Source organism: Agelaius phoeniceus, chromosome 15, assembly GCF_051311805.1.
Source record: "Agelaius phoeniceus isolate bAgePho1 chromosome 15, bAgePho1.hap1, whole genome shotgun sequence".
Classification (NCBI taxonomy): Eukaryota; Metazoa; Chordata; class Aves; order Passeriformes; family Icteridae; genus Agelaius; species Agelaius phoeniceus.
The window spans coordinates 10,392,723-10,414,871 of NC_135279.1; the positions used below are offsets into that span (position 1 = coordinate 10,392,723).

Genomic DNA, 22,149 nt, shown 5'->3' on the forward strand with positions numbered 1-22,149 from the left:
TCTATATTTCAGTGGCAGCAGTCTGACCTTAATTCTTCCTTAAGGAACAAACATGACTCATTCTTGTACCTTTTAAAAGGTACAAGAATGGTACCTTTTGAGGTACCATTTTTGGTAGGAGAGCTTTTGAGAGGCTTTCCTACGAAAGAGAGGTAGTGGAGTGAGAAGTGCTGTAGAGAGGAGTGGTGTGGAGGAACAAGCCCAGATGATCTCAAGCTGGAGAGCCTTTACTTGTCCTCCTGTTCCTGACTGCTTTGTATAAACTACAGCAGCCAGGCTGGCCAGCTGACTGTCTTAGTGCCCTCATGCTGTAGCTAAGGTGATTCAGAAAAGGAGCGCAGGGAGTTTGATTGAGGCAGAATCAATTTGTCTCTCACTTGGCTTTACTGTTGATGGGATTTTTTTGTATAGCATAGGTACCCCATCTCCCTGACAAAATCCCCCAAAGTTATTCCCAGAATGAGAACAGAAGTCCGAGAGGGGAGAACAGGAGCAGCTTCCCTGTGTGGTGTTTGATGTTGTGCCTGTTCTTTTGCCTTTTGCAGAGGTGGTTCAGCTGAGCCTGCCTGAGGAGCAGAGGGTCACTGTGACCACCATCACCGTTGGCCTCAGCACTGTCCTGACGTGCAGCATCCGCGGGGCGCTGCGGCCGCCCATCGTCTGGAAGCGCAACGGCGTCGTGCTCAACTTCCTCGACCTGGAGGACATCAACGTACGTCCTGAGCCTCTCCTGTCGTTGTCTGTCATACCTTCAGTATGGCCCCCGTTAGCAGGTGGTGGTTATAAGGGTGCAGCTTTTATCATATTATTACGGAAAGCAGAAGCTGGTGCAATATTTAGGATTTATGTGAATATGTCTCAGGAATAAAAGCAAAGCAGAGTATGTGCAGGGGAGAGCAGGAGTACTCGGAATAAGTTATATGAAATTATGCTCCTTTCACTGGTGCTTCTTTCATTTGTCTGGACGTCTGCTCCAAAGACCTCAAAACTCAGGGGAAAACAGCTCTACAGACCACTCACTCCTCAGGGGTATCTTTCCCAGTACAATCAAACAGGTTTATCAAGAGGATGAAACAAAACATTTGTGCGGTGGCTATGGGTCTCTCCTCTCTTTAAACCAAATAATCTGTTTTTATCTCTGATCCTCCTGTTTCTCTTGCCTTTGAGTCAATTCTCTTTTCTCATTCCTTGGCTGTTATTTCTACCAAGCAGTTTAAAAATGGGATTATTCAGCAGGGTGTGGCAATGCCCTCACAGGAAGGAAGATGAATCTCTTTTAATTCACAGTGCTGGTCTGATCTCTGAGTCATAGTTGGTAGTAAAGACAATACCTGAATGATGGTACAAACTTACTCATTTATTTAATAACATTTAATTACAGAGAGAGTGGAAAGTAGTGTACAAAAAATATGGTCTGTATTTCATTTCTCTTTTCATTAAAGTATATGGTAAATCAGGTTTTATTTTAATTACACTGCAGCAAGAGTTGATTTATATTTTTGTTCCGTTCTTGTTAATTTGATAACCACTCAATTCAGAGTTGTTACAGTCAATACTATAGCTCCCTAAATTGTTGTGTATCCAGGATTGCTGAAATGGGAAAAATCTTTGGTTTATTCTTCTGCAGTAAAATGTGAAAATTACAGCACATGGGACAGAAATACACACAGAATCTCAGTGCTTTATTTGTTGACTCTTCCTTAGCAGGAAAATCATGTGCACCATGTATAGGCAATTACTGTGTGCACAAACTTAGTAATTAAAACCATCTAAACATCTTTTTATTTTCATCACAGCAAGTATTATCTTCTTAAATTTTTTTGTATTTCTTGTCACTGCTTTGAGCTTGACATAGAAATGTGGCAGAGCCTCTGAAGGCTAAAGAGTGGTCTTAGGATTTGTTGGCCAAAAATAATGAAAATTTCATTTATTTAGTTGACATTTATGAAATTTTGATTATGATGACATCTTAAAGAATTAAAGTTTCTGTGTGAACTGGACACAAAATGACAGTTCAAGAACCTGAGTAGAAACACATTATTGAAGGACTGATGGCACTTGGCTCTGGGGGTTCATTTGCAACTCCTACTGTTTTAAACAGAATGTTGAATATGTTTACAGACTGAAATGCCAGTTCCTCACATCATTCAGCACCGCCCCAAGTGGATTTCTGATTTGCTTATAAGTAATTCTGTTTCTCATTGGTGATCCTATGTTAAGAGGCAGAGTTACATCCTTGCACATGAGCTGACTGATTCCTGAATGATTACATTCCCACGGAGTGTAATACAGAAAAAACCCATCAGTTTTTGATCTGTTTCAACTAGTACATCACTGAGAAACTATACCAGAAGAGCACTCTGAGGTTGTTACAAGGAGAAAAAACAAGATTTGTGCCTCAATTTTAATGTGTCACATACAGGTTTATGACCTCTATCACCTTGTCATAGAACACCTTCTACTAGTGAACATCAACCTTTCTAGTCTAATGAACACCTCCACAACTTTTTCATCTTTAATTAGACTCTGTAAATATTTTATGTTCTGCATATACACTGCTGTCTGTATTCTGGTCTGATTGCTTGAGGAGGCACAATTTGGCCATTTTTTATTTTCCCTCTTTCCCGGTGGCTGTTATGTAGGATGCTTGAGCTCAGGCATGTCTACTCTCTGGCTACTGAGGATGGGCACCTGCATGTCTGAAGCAATTGGTGGCAGCAGGGAGGGTCCTTCAGCTGCTGAATGCAGCCTTTTATTTATCATAGAACCACAGAATGATTTGGGTTAGAAGGGGCTTCAAAGCTCATCTCATTCCAACCCCCCTTGCCATGGGCAGGGACACTTTCCTCTAGACCAGGTTGCAAAATCTTCATCCAGCCTGGCTTTGGACACTTCCAGGAATGGGGTATCTGCAGCTTTTATGGGGAACATGTGTCAGGCCTCACCACCCTCACAGGTAGGATTTTTTTCCTAATATCTAATCTAATCCTACTCTCTTTTAATCCATTCCCCATTCTCCTGTCACTACATGCCCTTGTTTAAATGTCCCTCTCCACCTTTCTTGTAGGTTCCCTTCAGGTAGTGGAAGGACCCAATTAGGTCACCCTTAATCCTTCTATTTTCCAGGCTGAAGAATCCCAATTCTCTCAGCCTTCCCTTATAGCAGAGGTGCTCCGTCCCTCTATTCATCTTGGTCTTTTCCTAAACACCAAACAGCTCAGGTCAGGGGGTGGCAGCAGACAGTTCAAAGCTTCAGCCTTATGTGGGTACACAAACTCACATTAAACAATAATCTATTTAAAGGCCCTGACAGCAGAAAGTAAAGGCAGTGTGCTTCTTAATGTACTTGAAGGTAGTTAATTAAATTACTCCAGTTTTCCTTTAGTACGCCTCAAGCAGAAACTCAATTGCATTTCTGCTTTTCACAATAAGGTTGGCAATTTGGCTAATTGGAAGTGCAACAGGAGATTAATTGTACCTTTTTAACTTCAAGAAAATCCTCCCTGCTCTTGGCACATTGCTAATCACAGACCTACAGGATAGTCACATACTTGGAAAAGTCCTGGTATTATATTTCAATTAAACTCTTTCTCTTCTAAATGCTAATTCTAGAAATCAAATGAAATTAGAAGTTCAAGTCTGAAAAAAACAGAATCCTGCCAACCAGGTGTGAGAGCAGCAGAGGAAAGGCTTTGCTGAAGTGTCCTTTGTTGCTTTATTCTCTCCAGATTCATGACAAATGTGATCTGAGAAGGTGACCTGTATTCCAGAGAAATACTGGGAGGGACTAAGACAGTCAACAAAAACCTCGATAAGCCTAAATTTGCACAGAACTGAAAGATTGAAAAGGACTATAAAGCCTCCTTGTTTAACTGCATTAGTTAAATCACTTTTATGTGATATCTTGATTGGCAACAAAATATTTATAATTTTTCATTGCTCTCCTAATCAGAAGCTTTCATAAGCAACTAATAACAATTTGTCATGTCCTGTCTATAGGAGCTCTGTTTATGAGTTGTCACATAGCTATTGCAAAAGAGCCATCCTAATGGTACATGTAATTAAACAGTTTCTCTTGCAAACATTTAAGATTGCTTTTAGCATAAAAATATTATTTCTCCATAAATTACCCATCCATATTATTTATCCATTAGAAGCCCCTTTGCAGTTCCACTTTAATAAAGTCACATCAACTTTTCTCATGCAGAAAATAACTATAATGTAGCTGAAACTGATAAATTTGTTATAGCTATAAATTGATTTCTGACTACAAAAGTGAAGTGGTTAAAATGTGTCATCATTCAAAATAATATACTTTTGCCTCCTAGGAACAAGTGATATGTTTTCTCAAGTATGTGATTATGAAAGCATTCCTCAATTTGAGAATAAAATAAACTCCTCATGGAGTCAAATGCATATAGTATTTATAGGGTATTGTTTCACATGATTTGACATTATCTCCAGAGAAACATGTGTAAATTGATATAATTTATAAATATAAGTTGCTCCTTCAGAAGCATGGTGAAAAATAAGATTACCATAAGGAAACAAATATGGTGAAGAAGTAGATAAGAATTTGGTGAATTACCAAGTGTAATGCAGGTGGCTATAGCCTAAACTCATTAGTGTCTTTAATTACTCATTTCAGTTTTATCTGTACACTTTAACTCACATTGGTGTTGAGTCATTAGTTCAAAAATGGAGTTTATATATTTATATTTACACAATATAAATTGTGTAAATACAGAGTTCTTAATTTCTGCTGTGTCAGGTAGGATGGCACAGCCTTGCTCTCTCCAAACATCCCACCCAGGGACAAGCACAGAGCTCCAGACCACAGCCTTGACTGCTGGATTTCCCCTGGATTCCTGGGAAATCACCTCCATGTGCATCTCATGGCCCCTACAAGAGCTGTGCCCACCTGTCTTGGGACACATTTCATGCATGCTCATGAAAATGTCCCTTTCCCAGGTATAAGATTTGAAACCCAAAGCAAACAGCCAGTCTTTAAAGTGCAAGTCACTGGGATTAGTTTTCTCATTAAAATAGTCTGTATGAAGACAGTGTATTCCTGTTGATGCTTTTAATGTAGAATTTGGGCCATTAAAATGATCAAACCCTGGGCCATCCTAGATCCTGCAGTGATGGGAGCAAGTTACAAAAAGTTGGATATTTACAACCAAGTTTTTTCTTTCAAATCAAATTTTATGAAATTTCTTAGAGCTTCTTAATGCATTTACAGGCTCTAAAATAGAGGCTAAGTGCAAAATTACTACTGACAGTATATTCTGAATATATAGTCTCACATTTTGTCATAATGAAGATTACAGAAATTGTATCCACTTGCATTTTTAGAGGAATGTACCTACTATTCATTTTCCTTGTAATGTTTTCTCTGAGTTTCTCAGGATATAAAACTCACCCATTTTTTTGTTTTATTATAATTACACAACTATCTAGGAAGTTCATGTCCATATTTTCAAGGCAAAAAAAAATTTGACTCCGCAGCATGTTGTGTTAAATTCTTTGAGCAGAAAAACAAGAAAAGATAAATTAATGCCCCATCAGGCTGTGTTTGCAGCAGTATTCTAGCATTTGCTTAAGGCTGAATTTCTCTCCATATAAATGACCAAAGTGATGTGTAAAACCAAGAACAAATAATATTAATGAAGCATAAGTTTTCAGCTTGTCTCTAGAAATGAATTATTAAAAGCATCAAAGAAAGTGATTTAAGGACCCATGATTAATTTAGTTTTTATCATTTTTACATGAATCACTCATAAATCTATTGTAAAAAAGATCAGAGGCATTTCATTAGTAAGGAGAAATCATTTCCAAAGTGATAGCCATTGTTGTAGATTTTGCATAATAATAATCTCATTAAATGCTTGGGTACATTTTGTTTTAAAATCCTGTAAACATTATCAGAGAGAGATTTCTAGGACACTGAGGATCAGACAAGCTTTTTTAGCTTGAACTAGTTAATGCTGGTTGCTTTGCTGGTGACTCTGAGATCAGGATGGTGTTTTTCTTCATCTGGAAGTGTTCAGGGCCAGGTTGGATGGGGCTTGGAGCAGCTTGGTCTAATAGAAGGTGTCCCTGCCCATGGCAGGGCTTGGGCAAGATGAGCTTTAAGTCCCTTCCAACTCAAACCATTCTGGGGTTTTGGTGGAAAACTGGTGACACCAGCAAGCCCCTTTGCCAGGACTGGTGTTGTCAGTAGCACTGAAACCATGTGGAGAAGGTCTCCAGCTTCCCTGGGCTTGGGAAGGGGCTGGAATGGAAGGGGTTAAAATGGAGTGAATTAGTAGGAGGAGGAGGAGGAGTAATAATAGTATTAGGAAAGCAAATCTCCTGAGAGGAGAACCACTCAGGGAACTTCATTCCCTCTGCCATTATTTCTGCTATGAACACTTGAAACCATCATGGTGGGAGGGTATTGACTGTCTTTAGGGCTTTCCTCCTGCCCAGTATTTATTAGGAGCATTCAGTATCTGACTTGCATGGATTGAAAATCACTGTGTGGGTGTAAATGGCTTGAGCAAGGGAGGGTGTAACCTGTAGTGCCATCCTGGGGGTGAGTGGTGCCAGTGTGCCCTCCCTGAGAGCTGGCAATGTGGGGACTCTCTGCCTTCATGTCAGTGGGATTGACTTTACTGCTTCTTCTTCCTGTTTATGGTTTGAAGTCAAGTTTGGGGTTTTTTTCTCAAGCAACTGGAAATTAACCTAAAAAATAATAAGCATCTATGCTCACTCCTCTTCAAGCTTCCTGAAAACCAAGAAACTTTGACAAAAAATTAAAGGGTTTAAAATGTTGGAACAACCCTAAGGCATGTTAGAAATGAACATCAGAGACAGGCAAAAGGTGGGTGGCAGAGCCCTGCACCCTGTGGCATCACAGCCAGCTCAGCATCCAGGGTTAATGTGGCTCCTCTCTGCCAGCTCCTTCCTGGGTGTCAGAGCAGGAGATTTGTGCTGTTACAATCACGGGCTGGAATTCACTTGAGACAGAATGTGAACAAGATTTATAAGTAATATGCAATGTTTTACACATCTCTGAGCACGGTGTCCCTGAACTGCAGCAGAGTGCATGACCAGGGAATGCATTAGAATGGGAATGGGATAAATAAATATGAAAAATCTTGTGTTTGGAAAGACCAATGCCTTGGGTAATCAGTAGTGATGGAAAGGAAATACTGTACCAAAAAAAGGTATATATCCATTTTCTAGGATCTGCTCTGTTATTTTTTAGAGAAACTTTTTTTTTTTTTAATATTTTATAGATTACCAAGCTGTTATCAATGTAAAATGCAGGGTGATGCATTTTTTAAATCTTGAAAAGTTAAAACATATTCTGAGGTCATGTAATCAATCATTTGTTTGAAGGGTAAATGCAAGACACAAAAGGAGCTCATGAAGGACAGAGAACTTTTTATTTGAAAAAGGGAGAAAAAAGGTGATACAAACTGCTAGAGAAGTCAATTTATCAGCTGCCACTAGATGACTTTATCAATTATGAGAAATTATAAGCATAGCTTTCTGAATTATTTCTATTTGAAAAATTACTTTATAATGAAATTCATAAGGTAGAGGTGATGAACACCCTGCCCTTATCTGGCTGCTTTGATTTAGGGCTTATGATTCTGTGGAGTTAGATGGGTATTCCCTCTAGTTTCATCACTTCTCTTTCTTCCTCTTCACAAGAAAATGGTGAGATGCCCCATGCCTGAGCATCCACATCCATTCCAGAGACAGCCCATCCCAGGAAGTGTTCAAGGCCAGGTTGGATGGGGCTTGGAGCAACCTGGTCTGGTGAAAGGTGGCAGAGGGGGTTGGACCATATGAGCTTACAGGGCCCTTCCAACCAAAACCTTTCCATGATTCCATGATAATGCACCTTCCATGGTAAATGAGGAAAACCAAAGTATATCTCAGAACTTGCTGGTTTTGCCTTTCTACTGATTGCCTCTTCTTCTTCATGGGATAATACATTTAAATGTCTTTTCAATTCACTGTGGGGCATTACTGGGGTCAGGTAGGGCAGTAACAGCTCCCTGGGGTGTGCAGCACTTGCTGAGCCTCCTTGAGAGCCTCAAAATACTGTTTTAAAGCTGGGATAGATTTGAGGAGAGAAGAATTATGTTGCATTAGTTTTATAGATGTTTTTGTTCTGCTGTGTCTGCTTTCAGGCTTGTGGTGACTTGGAGAACTGGCTTAACAAGCAAAAGCCATCTGAACTGAGTCAAAATATGTGAAATTATTTCTTCTGCTTTTTCCCAGGGTGAATTATTCCCATTCCCTCTGCCCACCCCCCCCATGTGTCAGCAAACCAGAGCAGCAGCTCAGGAGCTGTCAGTGCTCACTCACACCCTGTTAGCACAGGGCAGGGGCTGTGAGCAGCTCCCCAGAGCTCCCAGGGGCACTGCAGCCTGGAGGGGGATAGGGGACACATCCCAAACACATCTCACAGCTTCCAACTGCAACACAGCACTCCTGGCTGCAGGATGTGAAGTTAGAGGCTATTAAGGAATCAAAGACTCATCATTTCTTAATGCTCCAGGGCTTGGGTTTTTACAGCACTTCCAAATACACCCTTATGAAATACACAAAGAAAGTGCTTGTGCATAAGAATGCATCCATAGATATAAAATGTAACAGTGCAATCCTAATGTACTAACTATATCCACAGGGAAACACGGGGAGAAAACCGTGAGCTGCAATAAACACAGAAAGTCATTAATTTGTTAGAGAATTCAGTCTGCTTTTTGCAGCAACAAAAGGTTCAGTGTTAAACATTTAATGCCACAATCATTTTCTCCTTCCCACTCCTAAACACTTTTAATTCTTAACAATTGTGTAGTTATATATGAATTTTCTGTGTGTGCAGGTTCTAATACAGGGTTGATAATTCCCTTCTATCCGTGACATGGTGATATGGTGCTGACCTAAATCATCTTTGATAACTTTCTTTAAACACTAGAAGTCAGAAAAGAGATTTTAAAAGTCACAAACTGTGCTTTTACCAATATAAGCCTCTTTTTTCAAGAAAAACACTTGTGGAAAGGAAGTTAATAATACAATATTGTTGCACCTGTTTAGTTGTGCAATGGCTTTTTGCTTATATTAATACATCTGTATGCACTGGGAAAAAAAAAAAGATCATCCTTAAAAAGACAATTACAGAGCACAAACCAAGATTCAGAATATTTTTCTGTGATATTTTAAAGGAAGTAACATACTTAAATAGAGAAGATTATATTGTCCTGTTTTTCCACAACTCCTTGAACTAAATTATTCTATTAAAGTAGCCACCCTGCTTTTATTAATCTAAACTCAATTTTAGTTTCTTTTAACATACACAAACTGTTATTAAGTCTCCTCCAGTGCAAGAATTTTCTGTATCTCATGCAAGTATCATTTGAACAGGGTTGGTGTCTTTTCCATTAGCAGTCACTCATGCATCTCTGCTTTCCATCAGGAAAGATCTAACTGACCAAAAACAGACAAATGCTTGAAATGGGGATTTTTGAGTAGATGTTTGTAATAATGTATTGGAAAACTTAACCAGCTTATCCCATAGCATAGATGCCTGACACCAAGGTGACAATAATATCTTAGATGCTTTTGATTATAGATAATGGATTTCAGATAATCTATGGATTTACTCTGATTCTTTATAATTGTTCATACATTTGGAGCAGAACCAGGTTGTGATTGTGGGTGTGTCTGTGCCCTCTCAGGTGAAGGTTTGTGCTTTGGGAAGGGTTGTGTCCTGCCAGTAAACTCCTTATTTCTCAGTGCTCACTTTCAACCTGCCTTAAAACATGTCTAAAAACTAGGCAAGCTCTCAGGATTCTCTCCCCTCTGCCAGTGCTGACCTGCCACTGAGAGGTGAGGCATGAAGATGCTTCTTAATGCCAGACAGAGGATTTTGGAGAAGGTTCCTGAGCTGACAGAAGTAGTGCCAGATCAGTCCATACTGCAGGAGATGGGCTGTTTTGTACTTCTCTTGAAGGCTGCCAGCTGGCATTGCACGTCTGCTGCAGAATCACAGCTTCCTTCAAAAACTGTTCAAAGTGTGGTGTCTGCAAAGGAAGGTTCAAACTGCAAAGCACATGCACCCTGAACAGGCAGGAAATGTGAGATGTAAGGAGCCCCAGAAGGTGTGGGTTTAGAAATCAGCCCATGTGCTGATGAAACAACCCCAGCCTGTGATCCCTGAGTCCTGGGCAGCAGCAGGTGGGTGTGGATGGTTCCTTACAGCGCTGGGGCTGCCACGGGTGCAGCAGGGAAGGAGCAGCATCAGAACTTGTGTGTGTGGATTCCCTCCCTCCAGCACAAAGAAATCAGGACCCAGGTTCTGGACTCTGAGCCAGCAGATCAAAGTGATGTTCCTGTTTAATCTGTCCCCCTGGTGGGTTCTGCCATGCAGAGGAGGCAGTGAGCTGTCACCTCCTCACTGCACACACTGCTGCACGTCCCAGACACGGGGGTGGCAGCAGGCAGGGCCTCCTGGAAGGGCTTTCCCTGCACACACTGGGCTGCAGGCTGGCTTCCAGCTGCACTTTGGAGCTTTGAAAACAAATCCTTGTGTTTTCATAAGCAGAACCACTCTCTAGCATTCACCCTGTTGTACTGGGTTTGTGCCACCCTGACCCAAAGCTGAATTTTCCCATAATATTGCAGTGAAATTACTCAAAGAGTTCAATTTAGCGTACTTCACACGTGAGGGTGATTACAAAAAAATCTTTCTTTCAGCTCATGAATTATTTTAAAATGTGTCCTCCTCAGTTTGCATAGAAACACAAACACTCTGAAGTTGCAGAGTCTCTGAAGGTTGGTGGAGTAACAAGAGAAGCTGCTTCATTTAGCCATCAGTGCTGTGGTTCTCTTAGCTATAATTCAGTAAATAAACATGGAAATTAACAAATAAATAATGAATTTAAATAAATTCCTAAGCAGGGTGCTTGTACAGCATAATCCAGTGCCAAAATGTGTCTAATAACTCAGATCCTTCCCATCTGTAATCAAGAACTGAAACAATGCAAGAGCATGTCTAGAAAGGTGAAGGGGAGGAAGAAAGCTACTTGTTAAGCAGTTACAGAACTAAACAGGTATGTTTGAGAAAAGGCTTTTTTGTCTTCTCCCTTGTCTCCTGCCTAGGATATTGTCTGAGATAAGTAACAAAGAGCTTCAGTTCTTTTTCATCAGGTCTCAAGGCTGCAGTGCGTTTTCTAAGAACCAGCACAGATAAAGGAAACCTTAACCCACCCAAATGTTAGCATCTTATGCATCTGAGGTTAACAGGTAGATATTAAATTCCCCCATAAATTAAACAGCTGGAAATGGCCATCTTTTTATGTGCAAAAAGCACCTTGTTAGCAACAAGCACAAAAGTTCATATTCTCAGATGAGTCACTTTACCTTACTCTTAAATCGCTGCTCATTTTCTCCCTGTGTGTTGATTTATGAACTTTATAGCCTACTGTTCAAAATTCAAGCTGTGTCCCCAGGCTGCATTGCTATCAAAACCTCTGAACAGGTAGTATCCATTCATGTAGTGCTTAAAATATTGTTACTAAATAATAAGGCACCTTTCCTGTCTTTTGTTCCATTCAGGATTTTGGAGAAGATGATTCCCTCTACATCACCAAGGTAACAACAATTCACATGGGCAATTACACCTGTCATGCCTACGGCTATGAGGAGCTGTATCAGACCCACATCCTTCAGGTGAATGGTTAGTAAATGGCATATGTGACATTCCATGAAAACATTCCCTGAGAAAAGTGGTGTGTTAACCTCATTCACACAGAGATGTGTAAAGCCACAGCCCAAATTATCTGTGCATGAGAGCAGATGCAGCTTGGGGTTTGCTCACTGGCACTGTCACACAGGCAGTCAAAAATAAAAGTATCAAGGGGGGATGTGTATAATTACCTTGGGCTTCAGGAGGTATTTTCATTGTTAAACAAGCTGTCAGTGACATTTTCATAGAGTTAAGAGCAGCATTTCCAAGCATCTCTTAAAGTAATTACTACTTTTGTCAACAGAAGTGTTGCCTCAATAATTTCTTCTTCCAGAAAATCATTTCTGTTGCATGAAATAGCCCAGCATATTTAAATAAATACAGCAGTGTTTTCAAAAGCAGCTAACCCCCATCTATATATTCAGGCTATTACCTGGTTGTACTGAGCTTGGTTTGCTGAGGGCTGTTTACACTGGCTCACTGGATTGCAAATTGAGGGCAAATCATTTTACAGGTGAGAGAATCAGACAATTCCAGCATTCTCGTGCACCTCCATCCCCTGGACTACATTTGTGCCTAGTGGAAACGATATTCAGGTGCTCACTATCTATCTCCTGACCTCAAACTCACTCAGTTGGATTTAGTTTAAAATTGCATTAGATTAAGCCAGCATTTCATCAAGGGACCAGCCCACAGAGGATCCACCTCCACAGCAGCAACAGCATTTTCCAGCTTCCAACCCTTTTTCACCTGTGCTGATGGTGCCCAGCAATGTCTCCAGAACAGGGGACAGGGGTGCCCATTACTAACTGTGGGTACATTCTGGTATGAAATGGGATGTACACTATGGGATGCACTCTGGTATGAATGTCTTTATTTTTAAGGAAAATTCAGTAACTTTATTACAGGGTATATATATTATAAGGAAAACTAGTATTCCTTTCTCTAGGTGTGTGTTGACCTGCACAAAGGAGAGCTTTCAGCTGGTAAGAGCAGGTCACAGAGGTCAGCAGTGAGAGGAGAAACAGTAAAGAGGGATACTTATGCATCTTAAGAAGAGCCATGGTGGTTTTGTTTTGAGCTTTTGTTTTGACTTCAGGTCTTCTGGATGTGTTTTAGTGCTTCCCCCCCACACACAAGTACCTGGAGGAGAGCACAAAGTATCTGGTTGATCTGAATGAAAGCTGACTTAATGTCTCTACATAATAATTTGTCATCTTTTTGGGAAAGTAAACTGTAAATCTCAGCAATGTGGATAACTAAGTCGTGTATGCTGCAGCTGAGAAAATAGGTTTCCTTCCTCAAAGTGCTGTTTGTTTGATGAATGGCAGTTGAAAGAAAAGCCAGCTAACAACTTAATCCCATGTCTATTATGTGATGTATTATGAGGCCTGAATGGAGTTTAGTTGGCAGACAACAATGTAGACTTTATCAGCACTGAGAATAGAAGGCCCAAAGGCTTTGAAACTTAAACCAGAATGAGAGGAAAGCTGGATGGAGTGTGGGGAGGGGGTGATCTGTTCCATACTCACGCTTGCCACTTCGATTTAACTTGTTATTGAAAGATCACATTTTCTTTTTAAGTGCAAGTTTCATACCATAGCTGCATGGGGGCTTTCTTACCAAAAGAATAATGCTGTTATACAAAAAACACTATCTGTGTGGGCTTTTTAATATGCTATATAGTCACTAAATACAGAATAAAAAGACTTGCATTCTGGTATCAACTCAGGCTTGCTAGAAAACACTGCAGGGTCTAGAAATCTTTGTCTCACAGCATCTGATATTCCCTTGTGAGCCATTAGGCTTTGCAAAGCTGGGGTTTTGCAATTCTTGATGTGGCTGCCTACATCAGTATATTCCCTGCTGTTCTGCCTGTGTCACAGTTTCCTCCAGCAGCTGATGCAGGGGTGACAGCCCTGATGGCAGGAGAACATTGCTTGCCTTCAAATGCATCAGAGGGTTCCCAAGGCAGAGCCTTTCACAGGGAAACCTCAGTTTTAGCAACTTAAAGGACAAATTGAGGAATTTTTCTTGACAGGAGTAGAGGGAAGAAACTGAGCCGAGCTGAATTGAGTGAAGATGCTGAGAATCTAAGTGTGGTTGATGGGCTCTGTTCAGCACTGGGGCTTGTCTCTGTCTGTCTGTATCAAACTAAAAACTCCATCTTCAGCATGGAAGGGTTTGTGTTGCTTTCTTGTGTTGGACTAAAATGGTAAGAGAATGTGACAGAAGCAAATCAGCCAGAACTCGGGTGTATCTGCTTGCCTGTCTCCTCTAGGGAAGCACTGATCTACTTTCAACATCAAAAACTTGGGGGGCTTTTTATTTTATTAAAATGATCAGAATTTTTCTTTTCACACCTCCCAAGTTTGTCTGTTGGGAGAGAATATAGAAAGATCCAACTAGAAGTAAAAGGGTTTATCCCCCACCCTTCCCAAACCTGCTGTGTCTCTACAGGCTGGTTCTCACTTTTAGACTGTTTTTCAGTTAATCCAGTGTTTTCAAAGCTGGAGTGATTCTTCCAGCATCCTTTGGTCCTTTTCCATACCACCTGGGCCCTGTCTTACTGTTCCATCTAAGACACATCAGTGAGCTCACAAAAGAATCTGATCTTAGTTACATGTGCTCTCCTCCTCTGATTTTATCCAACAAAGACGCTCTTTAACTTATTTTTTTCTTTGCCTCTTTTTAGAACATTAAGCTAGATTCTTACATTGATTAGGTAATATAGAAAATAGGGAAGTACAATGCTTAAATGGAAAGTTTGCAGCCCAATTTTGACAACATTAAATGTTTATGAGATCTGGTGCTCTACTACTGCTCAGCTGCTGAATGCTATCCAATGTTCTCTTTGTGCCAGATGGTTCAGGATATCCCAAATAACATGGGTAGGTCCAGATGCTTATTTTGACAAGCAGAGATGAGAATCCTCTTAGGCAGAAAATGTGATGGTCACCAGGTGAATACCCCAACCTGCTGGCTCACATCTGGGCATGAAGCATGAAGCACATGTGAAATTCAGCCTGTTTGATGGGAGAGATTTGGTTGAGCTCTCAATCTTAGGATTCACAGTTACTGGTAAAAATTAAGTCAGTGTATTTATGCAGCATGCCCTTAAGATCTTTGGAGGAAAAGAAATTGCTGAAAGGCAATGTTTAAACAGTTTAAGAATGAAAAGTTCATCTTGCATTCTGGTATCTTTGATCAGGAGGAGCCAAGAACAGGAGGAAAATTTTGCTCTCTCCCATGTATGGATATTGCTTGGGAAATGTGTGCAGTATACACTAACTGTTGGGAGGAAGCAATTTAGCACTTTCAAAAGGAAAAAAGAGGTCCCAAGGATAAAGAATCTCATAAAATAGTAATCAACTATGAAAATTGGTAAGTCTCTTGGTAAATCAAGAGATTTACAGAGTGTAGGAGATTTGCTGGGTGTAAGGCATCATTTTCCTTGGTCTTTGCACTCAGGAAAACATCAGCATAAATCAGAATATTTTATTCCTTGAAAATAGTTTAAAAAAAGCCATTTGATCCTCAACCCAATTATAAGGGTCCAATAGGACAAATTTTCCAGTAAGGGAGACGTTACAAACATGGATGTTTCATTAATGTGGCTTTTCAGGAGAAAACATAAAATGCTGCAAGCTCCTTTCAAATCATAAATGTAAAACATCTCGAGTAAATGATTAATCTGTTAATTATTGCTACACCCTGGAGTATAGAGCTCCTACAGCAGCAATGGATGTCTTTGGGCCTTGGTGCCACCATCTGTGCTCATCGTGTGCTTTATCACCTGAGCTGTTTTATAGTAATGAATTGGTCTGCTCACCAGTGAGATGCTGCTCAGTATGCAGTGGTAGGCAATCTACCCAATCTCATGCTTGTTTCAATGCCTCTTTCTTCCTGCTTTGCTTAAGATAATGGCATTTTTATATTGCCCTCAGCTGCAGACACAGTAATGGTTAGTAATGATATATATTCACCAAGGGAAAAAGCAAAAGGTAATCCATATATCCCAAAGTCTGGGACTGAAATCTTTGCAAGTTTAATGTGCTTACTTGGAATGTATTAATTTGTAGCAAGGACAATAAAAATATATTCTGCAGTTTGCTGTTATCACAAGGCATTTGCATGAAATAATTTGCCTGTGCAGTGAATTATGTAAGACAAGGGAGAAGAAATAAAAAGTTTAAAAACAGAAGGAAAAGGAAAAGAGAGCAGAAATGGAGGTGAAACACATACTCTTTGTAGGTGAAAACAAACAGTTTCCTTATTAATCACTCTTGAAAAGATACCTTGCAATAATTTTAAGTTAATTTTCATGCAGAGCATTGATTCAGTGTCTGGGACCTGTGAGCTACCTTTGGCAATATAAATCTGTTGTGTTTGCAGCCCTCCAGGTAAAATAGGTGGATTATTCATGTGTAGACTATCAAGGTGTGAGGCGAAAATGTGAGAGATGAAATTTCAGTCTGTTTGTAGTGCCCTGATTCTGGGGAGCTGATGGCTGTGGCCAGCCTGGGAAGTGCTGACACAGCTGCCCAGATGAGCAGGAAAGCCTAAAGCAAACAATATTAAGGAAATAACAACCCACAGTGGGTTTGAGAGCATTAAATAGGTGATGACTGGGATGGGCTGTGTCTCTGAGAGCTGGCAGGTGAGAAGACATTTGGCTTGGAGTGAAATTTTTCTGGAGCCTTTGGCCATGTGAGATCTCAGCCAAGTCAGTTGATTTCAGGATTTGAGAATCAGACCTTGAATATTGTAAATCTTTTTCCTCTGCACTTGTAGGAGGCACACTGTTCTTCAGCTGTGAGTCCAAATAAATCATGTTGGCCTTCAATGGACCTCACTTACTCAATCATTTCATTCAAAAAATGTTACTAGTAGCATCCCATCCAGGCTGGGCAGATCCACATTGGACTCTGGCCATGATTTTACAAAACTGTACAGCTTTCAGCAGCTACATCATTAATCCCAAAATTTCCCAATCTGATAGAAAAGTTGACTGCTTCATGTGAAACAGAGATACCATCAGCCACGGTATGAGACAATGAGACATCCTCACATTTCCTTTTATTTTTCCCTCAAGATGAAAGAGGGAAAAATCTCTCACTGGTATCTTTCACTGATGCTGCAATATTGCAATTTTTTTTTAAGTCAGTCAGTAAATTGTTAAGAAATAGTTAATGGGTGGTATTAAGCCTTGTTGGTTTGAGCAGTGAAGGAAAGATGATTGAAAATCAATGAACATCTCTGAAATTGTAACATAATTAGTAGTTCTGCCAGAGGAGTATATTAAATAGCTCAGGAGTGCCTTTGTGAACAAGGTAAGCCATGTTTTAAAAACCTCTCAGTGAAAAGAAGTAATTGATAAACACTTTATTTGTTCAGAATAAGAAGTAGTGAATACACAGTCCACTTCCTGATGGATAATTAAATACAGAAGATTAAGTTATTTTTCATAGGCAAGAACTCAAATTCCCTCCTAGATTCAGGGAAGATCTGAAGTTTATACTTTAATTTTTAAATATGTGAGTACCCACGTTGGATTTTAATCCAACTGTTCAGTTAGTCACTCAATAAAAGTCTAAATACAGAATTGAATTGCAAGGTTGCTCCCTGGCATTGGTATATTAGTTTACTCTTTTCTGTTATAGTATCATAGGATCACAGACTGGTTTGGGATGGAAGGAATCTTAGACACCATCTCAATCATCTCAATCCAACCCCCTGCCATGGGCAGGGACACCTTCCACTGTCCCAGGTTGCTCCAAGCCCCATCCAGCCTGGCCTTGAACACTTCCAGAGATGGGGCATCCTCAGCTTCTCTCATATGCCAGTGCTTGGAAAAGTATTATTTTCTATTTTCTGCCCCCAAAGTCAAGCTGTAGAGAAATCATTCTTGTAGCTTGCACTGACAGCCAGACCAAGCTCATCTCCGTGGCTCTCAGCTCAGAGCCCCTCATGGCTCTGCAGGACAGCAGTGGCTCTGCAGCCCCGGCGCGGTCTCAAGTCCCCAAGTCCCCAATTCCTCAAGTCCCCAATTCCTCAAGTCACCAATTCCTCAAGTCCCCAATTCCCCAACTCCTCAAGTCCCCAATTCCTCAAGTCCCCAATTCCCCAACTCCTCAAGTCCCCAGTTCCTCAATTCCTCAAGTCCCCAATTCCTCAAGTCCCCAAGTCCCCAGTTCCTCAAGTCCCCAGTTCCCCAATTCCTCAAGTCCCCAGTTCCTCAATTCCTCAAGTCCCCAATTCCTCAAGTCCCCGATTCCCCAGTTCCTCAAGTCCCCAATTCCCCAGTTCCTCAAGTCCCCAATTCCTCAAGTCCCCAGTTCCTCAAGTCCCCAGTTCCCCAATTCCTCAAGTCCCCGCTTCCTTGGTCCCCGCAGTGCCTCCGGTGATCCGCGTGTACCCCGAGACGCAGGCGCAGGAGCCGGGCGTGTCAGCCAGCCTGAAATGTCACGCCGAAGGCATCCCTAATCCCCGAATTACCTGGCTGAAGAACGGCATTGATATCATGCCAAAACTATCCAAACAGCTATCGCTCCTCGGTAAGAACAGAATTTTGATTAATTAAAGTATTGTAGGCAGGGATTAAGGAGGATTATTTTGCACTTTAAACCAGAAGTTCTTGTACTTTGCTAAGCCACAGTTGTTGGAAATCGTGTTATAAAACCCCCGTTCTTTCTTTTTATCTCTTTCTCCTGTGAATTTCCTGGGAAATACACTATTGATTGATGTAAGTGGTAATTGCATTCTGTTCAAAGACAGCCTGCCTGTTTCTTCACTGCCTTGCTTCTTGTGTACAGCACAGGAGAAAAGAAATGCATTAAATTATTTGAAGAGAAATTCATTAAATTATTTGTTCATGTCTAAGCACACACTGGATGCAAGTCAGCTGAGAGTCATTCTCCCAGTCAGCCCTGCTGAAGGAATTGGGCTTTTAACTCCTCTAGGTCTCTGTTCAAATGAGGGTGCAACAGGCATAGCAAAAGGCAAAAACATTAATTTGCAATATTCTGTGTAAAAATAGTAACCCCATCCTCAACACATGCCCCAGTCTGACTTTGGTCGATTGTGCCCTTCAGCCTGTGTTGGTAGCTCTGATATTGCTGCATGACACATACAGTATCTCAACATGTTCCAAAGGTTTTAGCCATTGGTCCCTCTGCAGGAAGCAAAATGGTAGGAGGAACTGTAGAGAGACCCCTTTAAACCAAAGTTTTTTTGTGATCTGATGGAAAACAGTTTGCAAAACTGAAATTAATTTTTCTTCACTAAAGCCAAAGCACTTTTCTAACAAAAAGAAGAAATAAATGAACTGTGATTTATAGTTTGACTTGAGATTTTTTATTTGTTCTTTTCTGGTGTGAAGCATGTATGTGCTGATGGGAAGAAGCAAGACATCAGCTCCCATGAGAATCCCCAAAAAGCTCTAGTTAAATAGGGGGAGACACAGTGGGGTGGAACCACCCTGTCGGGCCATCACTGTGTGGCTATGGCGATGGAGGACAATTAAGGCAGGGACATCAATTAGCAGCAGTGAGGAGCACTGGTTTTGAGTGTCTTTCTTACAGCAAATGGAAGTGAACTCCACATCAGCAGCGTTCGCTATGAAGACACTGGGGCTTACACCTGCATTGCCAAAAATGAGGTGGGAGTGGATGAGGACATTTCTTCCCTTTTCATCGAAGATTCGGCGAGAAAGACCCGTAAGCTCAATTTTCCATGTATTTCTTTCTTTAAATAGTGTTGGAATGTGATGGTAAACATGAAATTTAATTTAGTGTCATTTAGTTCAGGCTATTGCATGCAGTAAGTTGGATCTTACATAAGGTAATGACAGTTCTGAATGCACTTTGATCAGAGGATTGGACACTTTTTTTGGGGTAGGAATCATGCAGAGAAGGTAAAATCTTGTCCAGGAAGATGTGCCAGAAGTATACTGGGTGTGTGATGGGTAACAGCTTTATTGGAGTAAAAAATTGGCAATAGTTTCAGATATCAGGGAATCCAAAATGTAATATTTTGTCATATTCTAGAAATCTCATTGATTTCTGTATAAGGCTTCTTTTGAAGCCAGTTACCAGTCAAAATTCTTGAATATTTAGATATCTGAAAAATGTTGTGATTAAATTATCTGTTTTTACATCACTGACTGGCAAAATAGGTTTCCCTCAGCGTGAAATTATTTTCCACCTCAAAGACAAATACCCTCCCAGTTTCTGTTCCCACATCTCCCATAGAAATACAGCAGTGTTGTCTTGACCACACTGAGCCCAAAACAGAATTGCTGAAGGAGGTGATCAGCTGTCCCATAGAAAAGCTCCCAGAGGCCTGATCTTTCCCAGTTCTACTTTCTTGAATGCCTGGGAGATTACCTGGGTTTATGGTGATACTAAAAGTCTAGGTGCAAATGGGATTTTTACTGCTTTTCTGGCTGCTAATATAGAGCAAGAATTGAAACAAAGTTACCCATAAATACGAGCTTTCAAGAAAAAACTTTGGAAAAGATATCCTATTCCTCATTAGCTAGATTTATGCACTGTTTTAATATTGGTCATTTTCCCTTGAATACTTGAGCAGGGGGAATTACAATATATTGAGAAATAATTGGATCTATCTGGAACAGAAATTCAAATGCAGGTGCACTTTCAAAGCTGGTGTGAATCCTGAAAGAATGCAGTTGCATGAAGTTCCAAGAGAAAAGCAGCCAAGGGTGTAGCTGCTGTGGCTGCTGTGGCTGCTGTAGCTGCCCATCTCAGGCTTCTTCTGAAAGATGCTGGTGGACCTGGCAGTGCTGGGTTAATGGTTGGACTCTATGATCTTAGAGGTTTTTCCAACCTTAAAGATTCTATAATTCCACGTTGTGTTTCCTCATTGAACCTGCACAGAAAACCACAGGCTGTACCACACCTGCAGCTGCATTTGAAGGTAACAGCTCCTCTTTTGTAGGTCATTGATCTTTGCACAGCTGCCTTCATTTCAGGAAGGATTTTTCCCATGTCAGAGTTTCTTAATTGTCTCTAGAAGGAGCAGATATGTTTAGAATTCTCTGTCTTTCCTGGTATTTTATTTGAATGAATGTTACAAAATTTTCACCAATTAAACAGTTCATGTAAACATGAGTATTTATTCAGTTACTTGATACAATGAAAGTTTTGACATTGTTTTGTTGTTTTTTTTCTTTTCCTGATTATTTTCTGGCTTTCCCAATATTCTGATGCTGCAGTTGCAAACATACTGTGGCGAGAGGAAGGTACTGCAGTAAAGTTCTTTTGTTGTAGTGATAATGTGCTTGTCTGCTTTAATAATTCCATGATGGGCCATTCTCCACTGACTTGCCACTAACCCTATCAACTTTCATAGTCACCAGATTAAGTACAGACCAGACTTTTAAAAGCTAAATTATTCAAATAAGAGATGTCACTCTTGTACCTATAACTTCTTGCATTTTCCCACTATGAAATAATAGATGACCATAAAATATATAAAAATATGAATTTTATATATACTGCCAGAAATGTGAGTAGCCTGAGATTTTCAAGCTGCATTAGCAATCACAGAAGTGTCAGAAGTGCTCCCAAATTACCATAATTGAACAAGTAAGGCATAAATTCAATATACGGCATTTTTAAGCAAGCAATTCAAGCTCTTCCTTTTCAATAGCATGTATTGATGTTTTCTAGGTGAGCAACAGAAATTGTGTTCCTGACTGTTAGGCAAAACAAAAATCCAAACCACAATAGGTTTTCTTCCCTCTATCCTTTGAATCAATGCAGGGTAAAGGTTGCCCCATTTCTCCTTGTTTTAATTGGCAGTTAAGAGCTCTGGTTTGATCAAAGTTACAGTGTGCCCTTCACAAGGTCAACAGCTGTGTATCTTGGAAGCCAAAGTAAAACAAAAACCCATCCTGAGCAGCTAATTGACTCAAAGATATCATGGAGGGCCTCAGAATGACCTTATCTTGTACATGCATGTGCTGTCATAATTTCCAAAATACCCAGTAAGAAGCATCTCCCAACAGCCCAAGGGGCTCTCACACAGGTTTCCATCTGACTCTGTAGGTGAGGAGCCCAGGTGTGCAGAGGGGACCCTGTCACCCTGGGCTCCTGGAGGGCTGTGAGCAGGACACCCACTCCTTGGAGGAAGGTTCTGAGGTTCAAGTGCAGATTTAAACCAGTTTTCTCACACCTGCCAGGTCCTTATGAGGCAGCTGAGACCTTGGTGTGGGAAGGGTTGCTGTGCAGTGACAAACTGCTCTCAGCCACGTCCCCCTGCAAACACCCAAACTCCCTCACCCTGCTCCTCCAAGAAGGGATTCAGGCTCACTCTGCTTTTGGAGGGTGCAAAGCCCCTTTGTCAGCTGTGCCTCCAAAACAACAGCTGGGCTT

General features: G+C 40.7%; 1 protein-coding gene across 5 annotated transcripts in view; it reads left to right on the forward strand.

Moving 5' to 3' along the window:
• The window catches only part of FSTL4 (follistatin like 4), a 206,673-nt gene that overhangs the window by 169,721 nt on the left and 14,803 nt on the right, over nt 1-22,149 (forward strand). For 4 of the 5 annotated variants that reach the window (XM_054642959.2, XM_077186351.1, XM_077186352.1 and 1 more), the window contains 5 exons: nt 546-712; nt 11,620-11,740; nt 18,145-18,306; nt 19,333-19,467; nt 20,988-21,014. In XM_054642959.2, coding sequence (XP_054498934.2) covers nt 546-712; nt 11,620-11,740; nt 18,145-18,306; nt 19,333-19,467; nt 20,988-21,014 — 612 coding nt within the window. The remainder of the gene's footprint in view (nt 1-545; nt 713-11,619; nt 11,741-18,144; nt 18,307-19,332; nt 19,468-20,987; nt 21,015-22,149) is intronic. The other variant, XM_054642960.2, reaches the window with a different exon arrangement.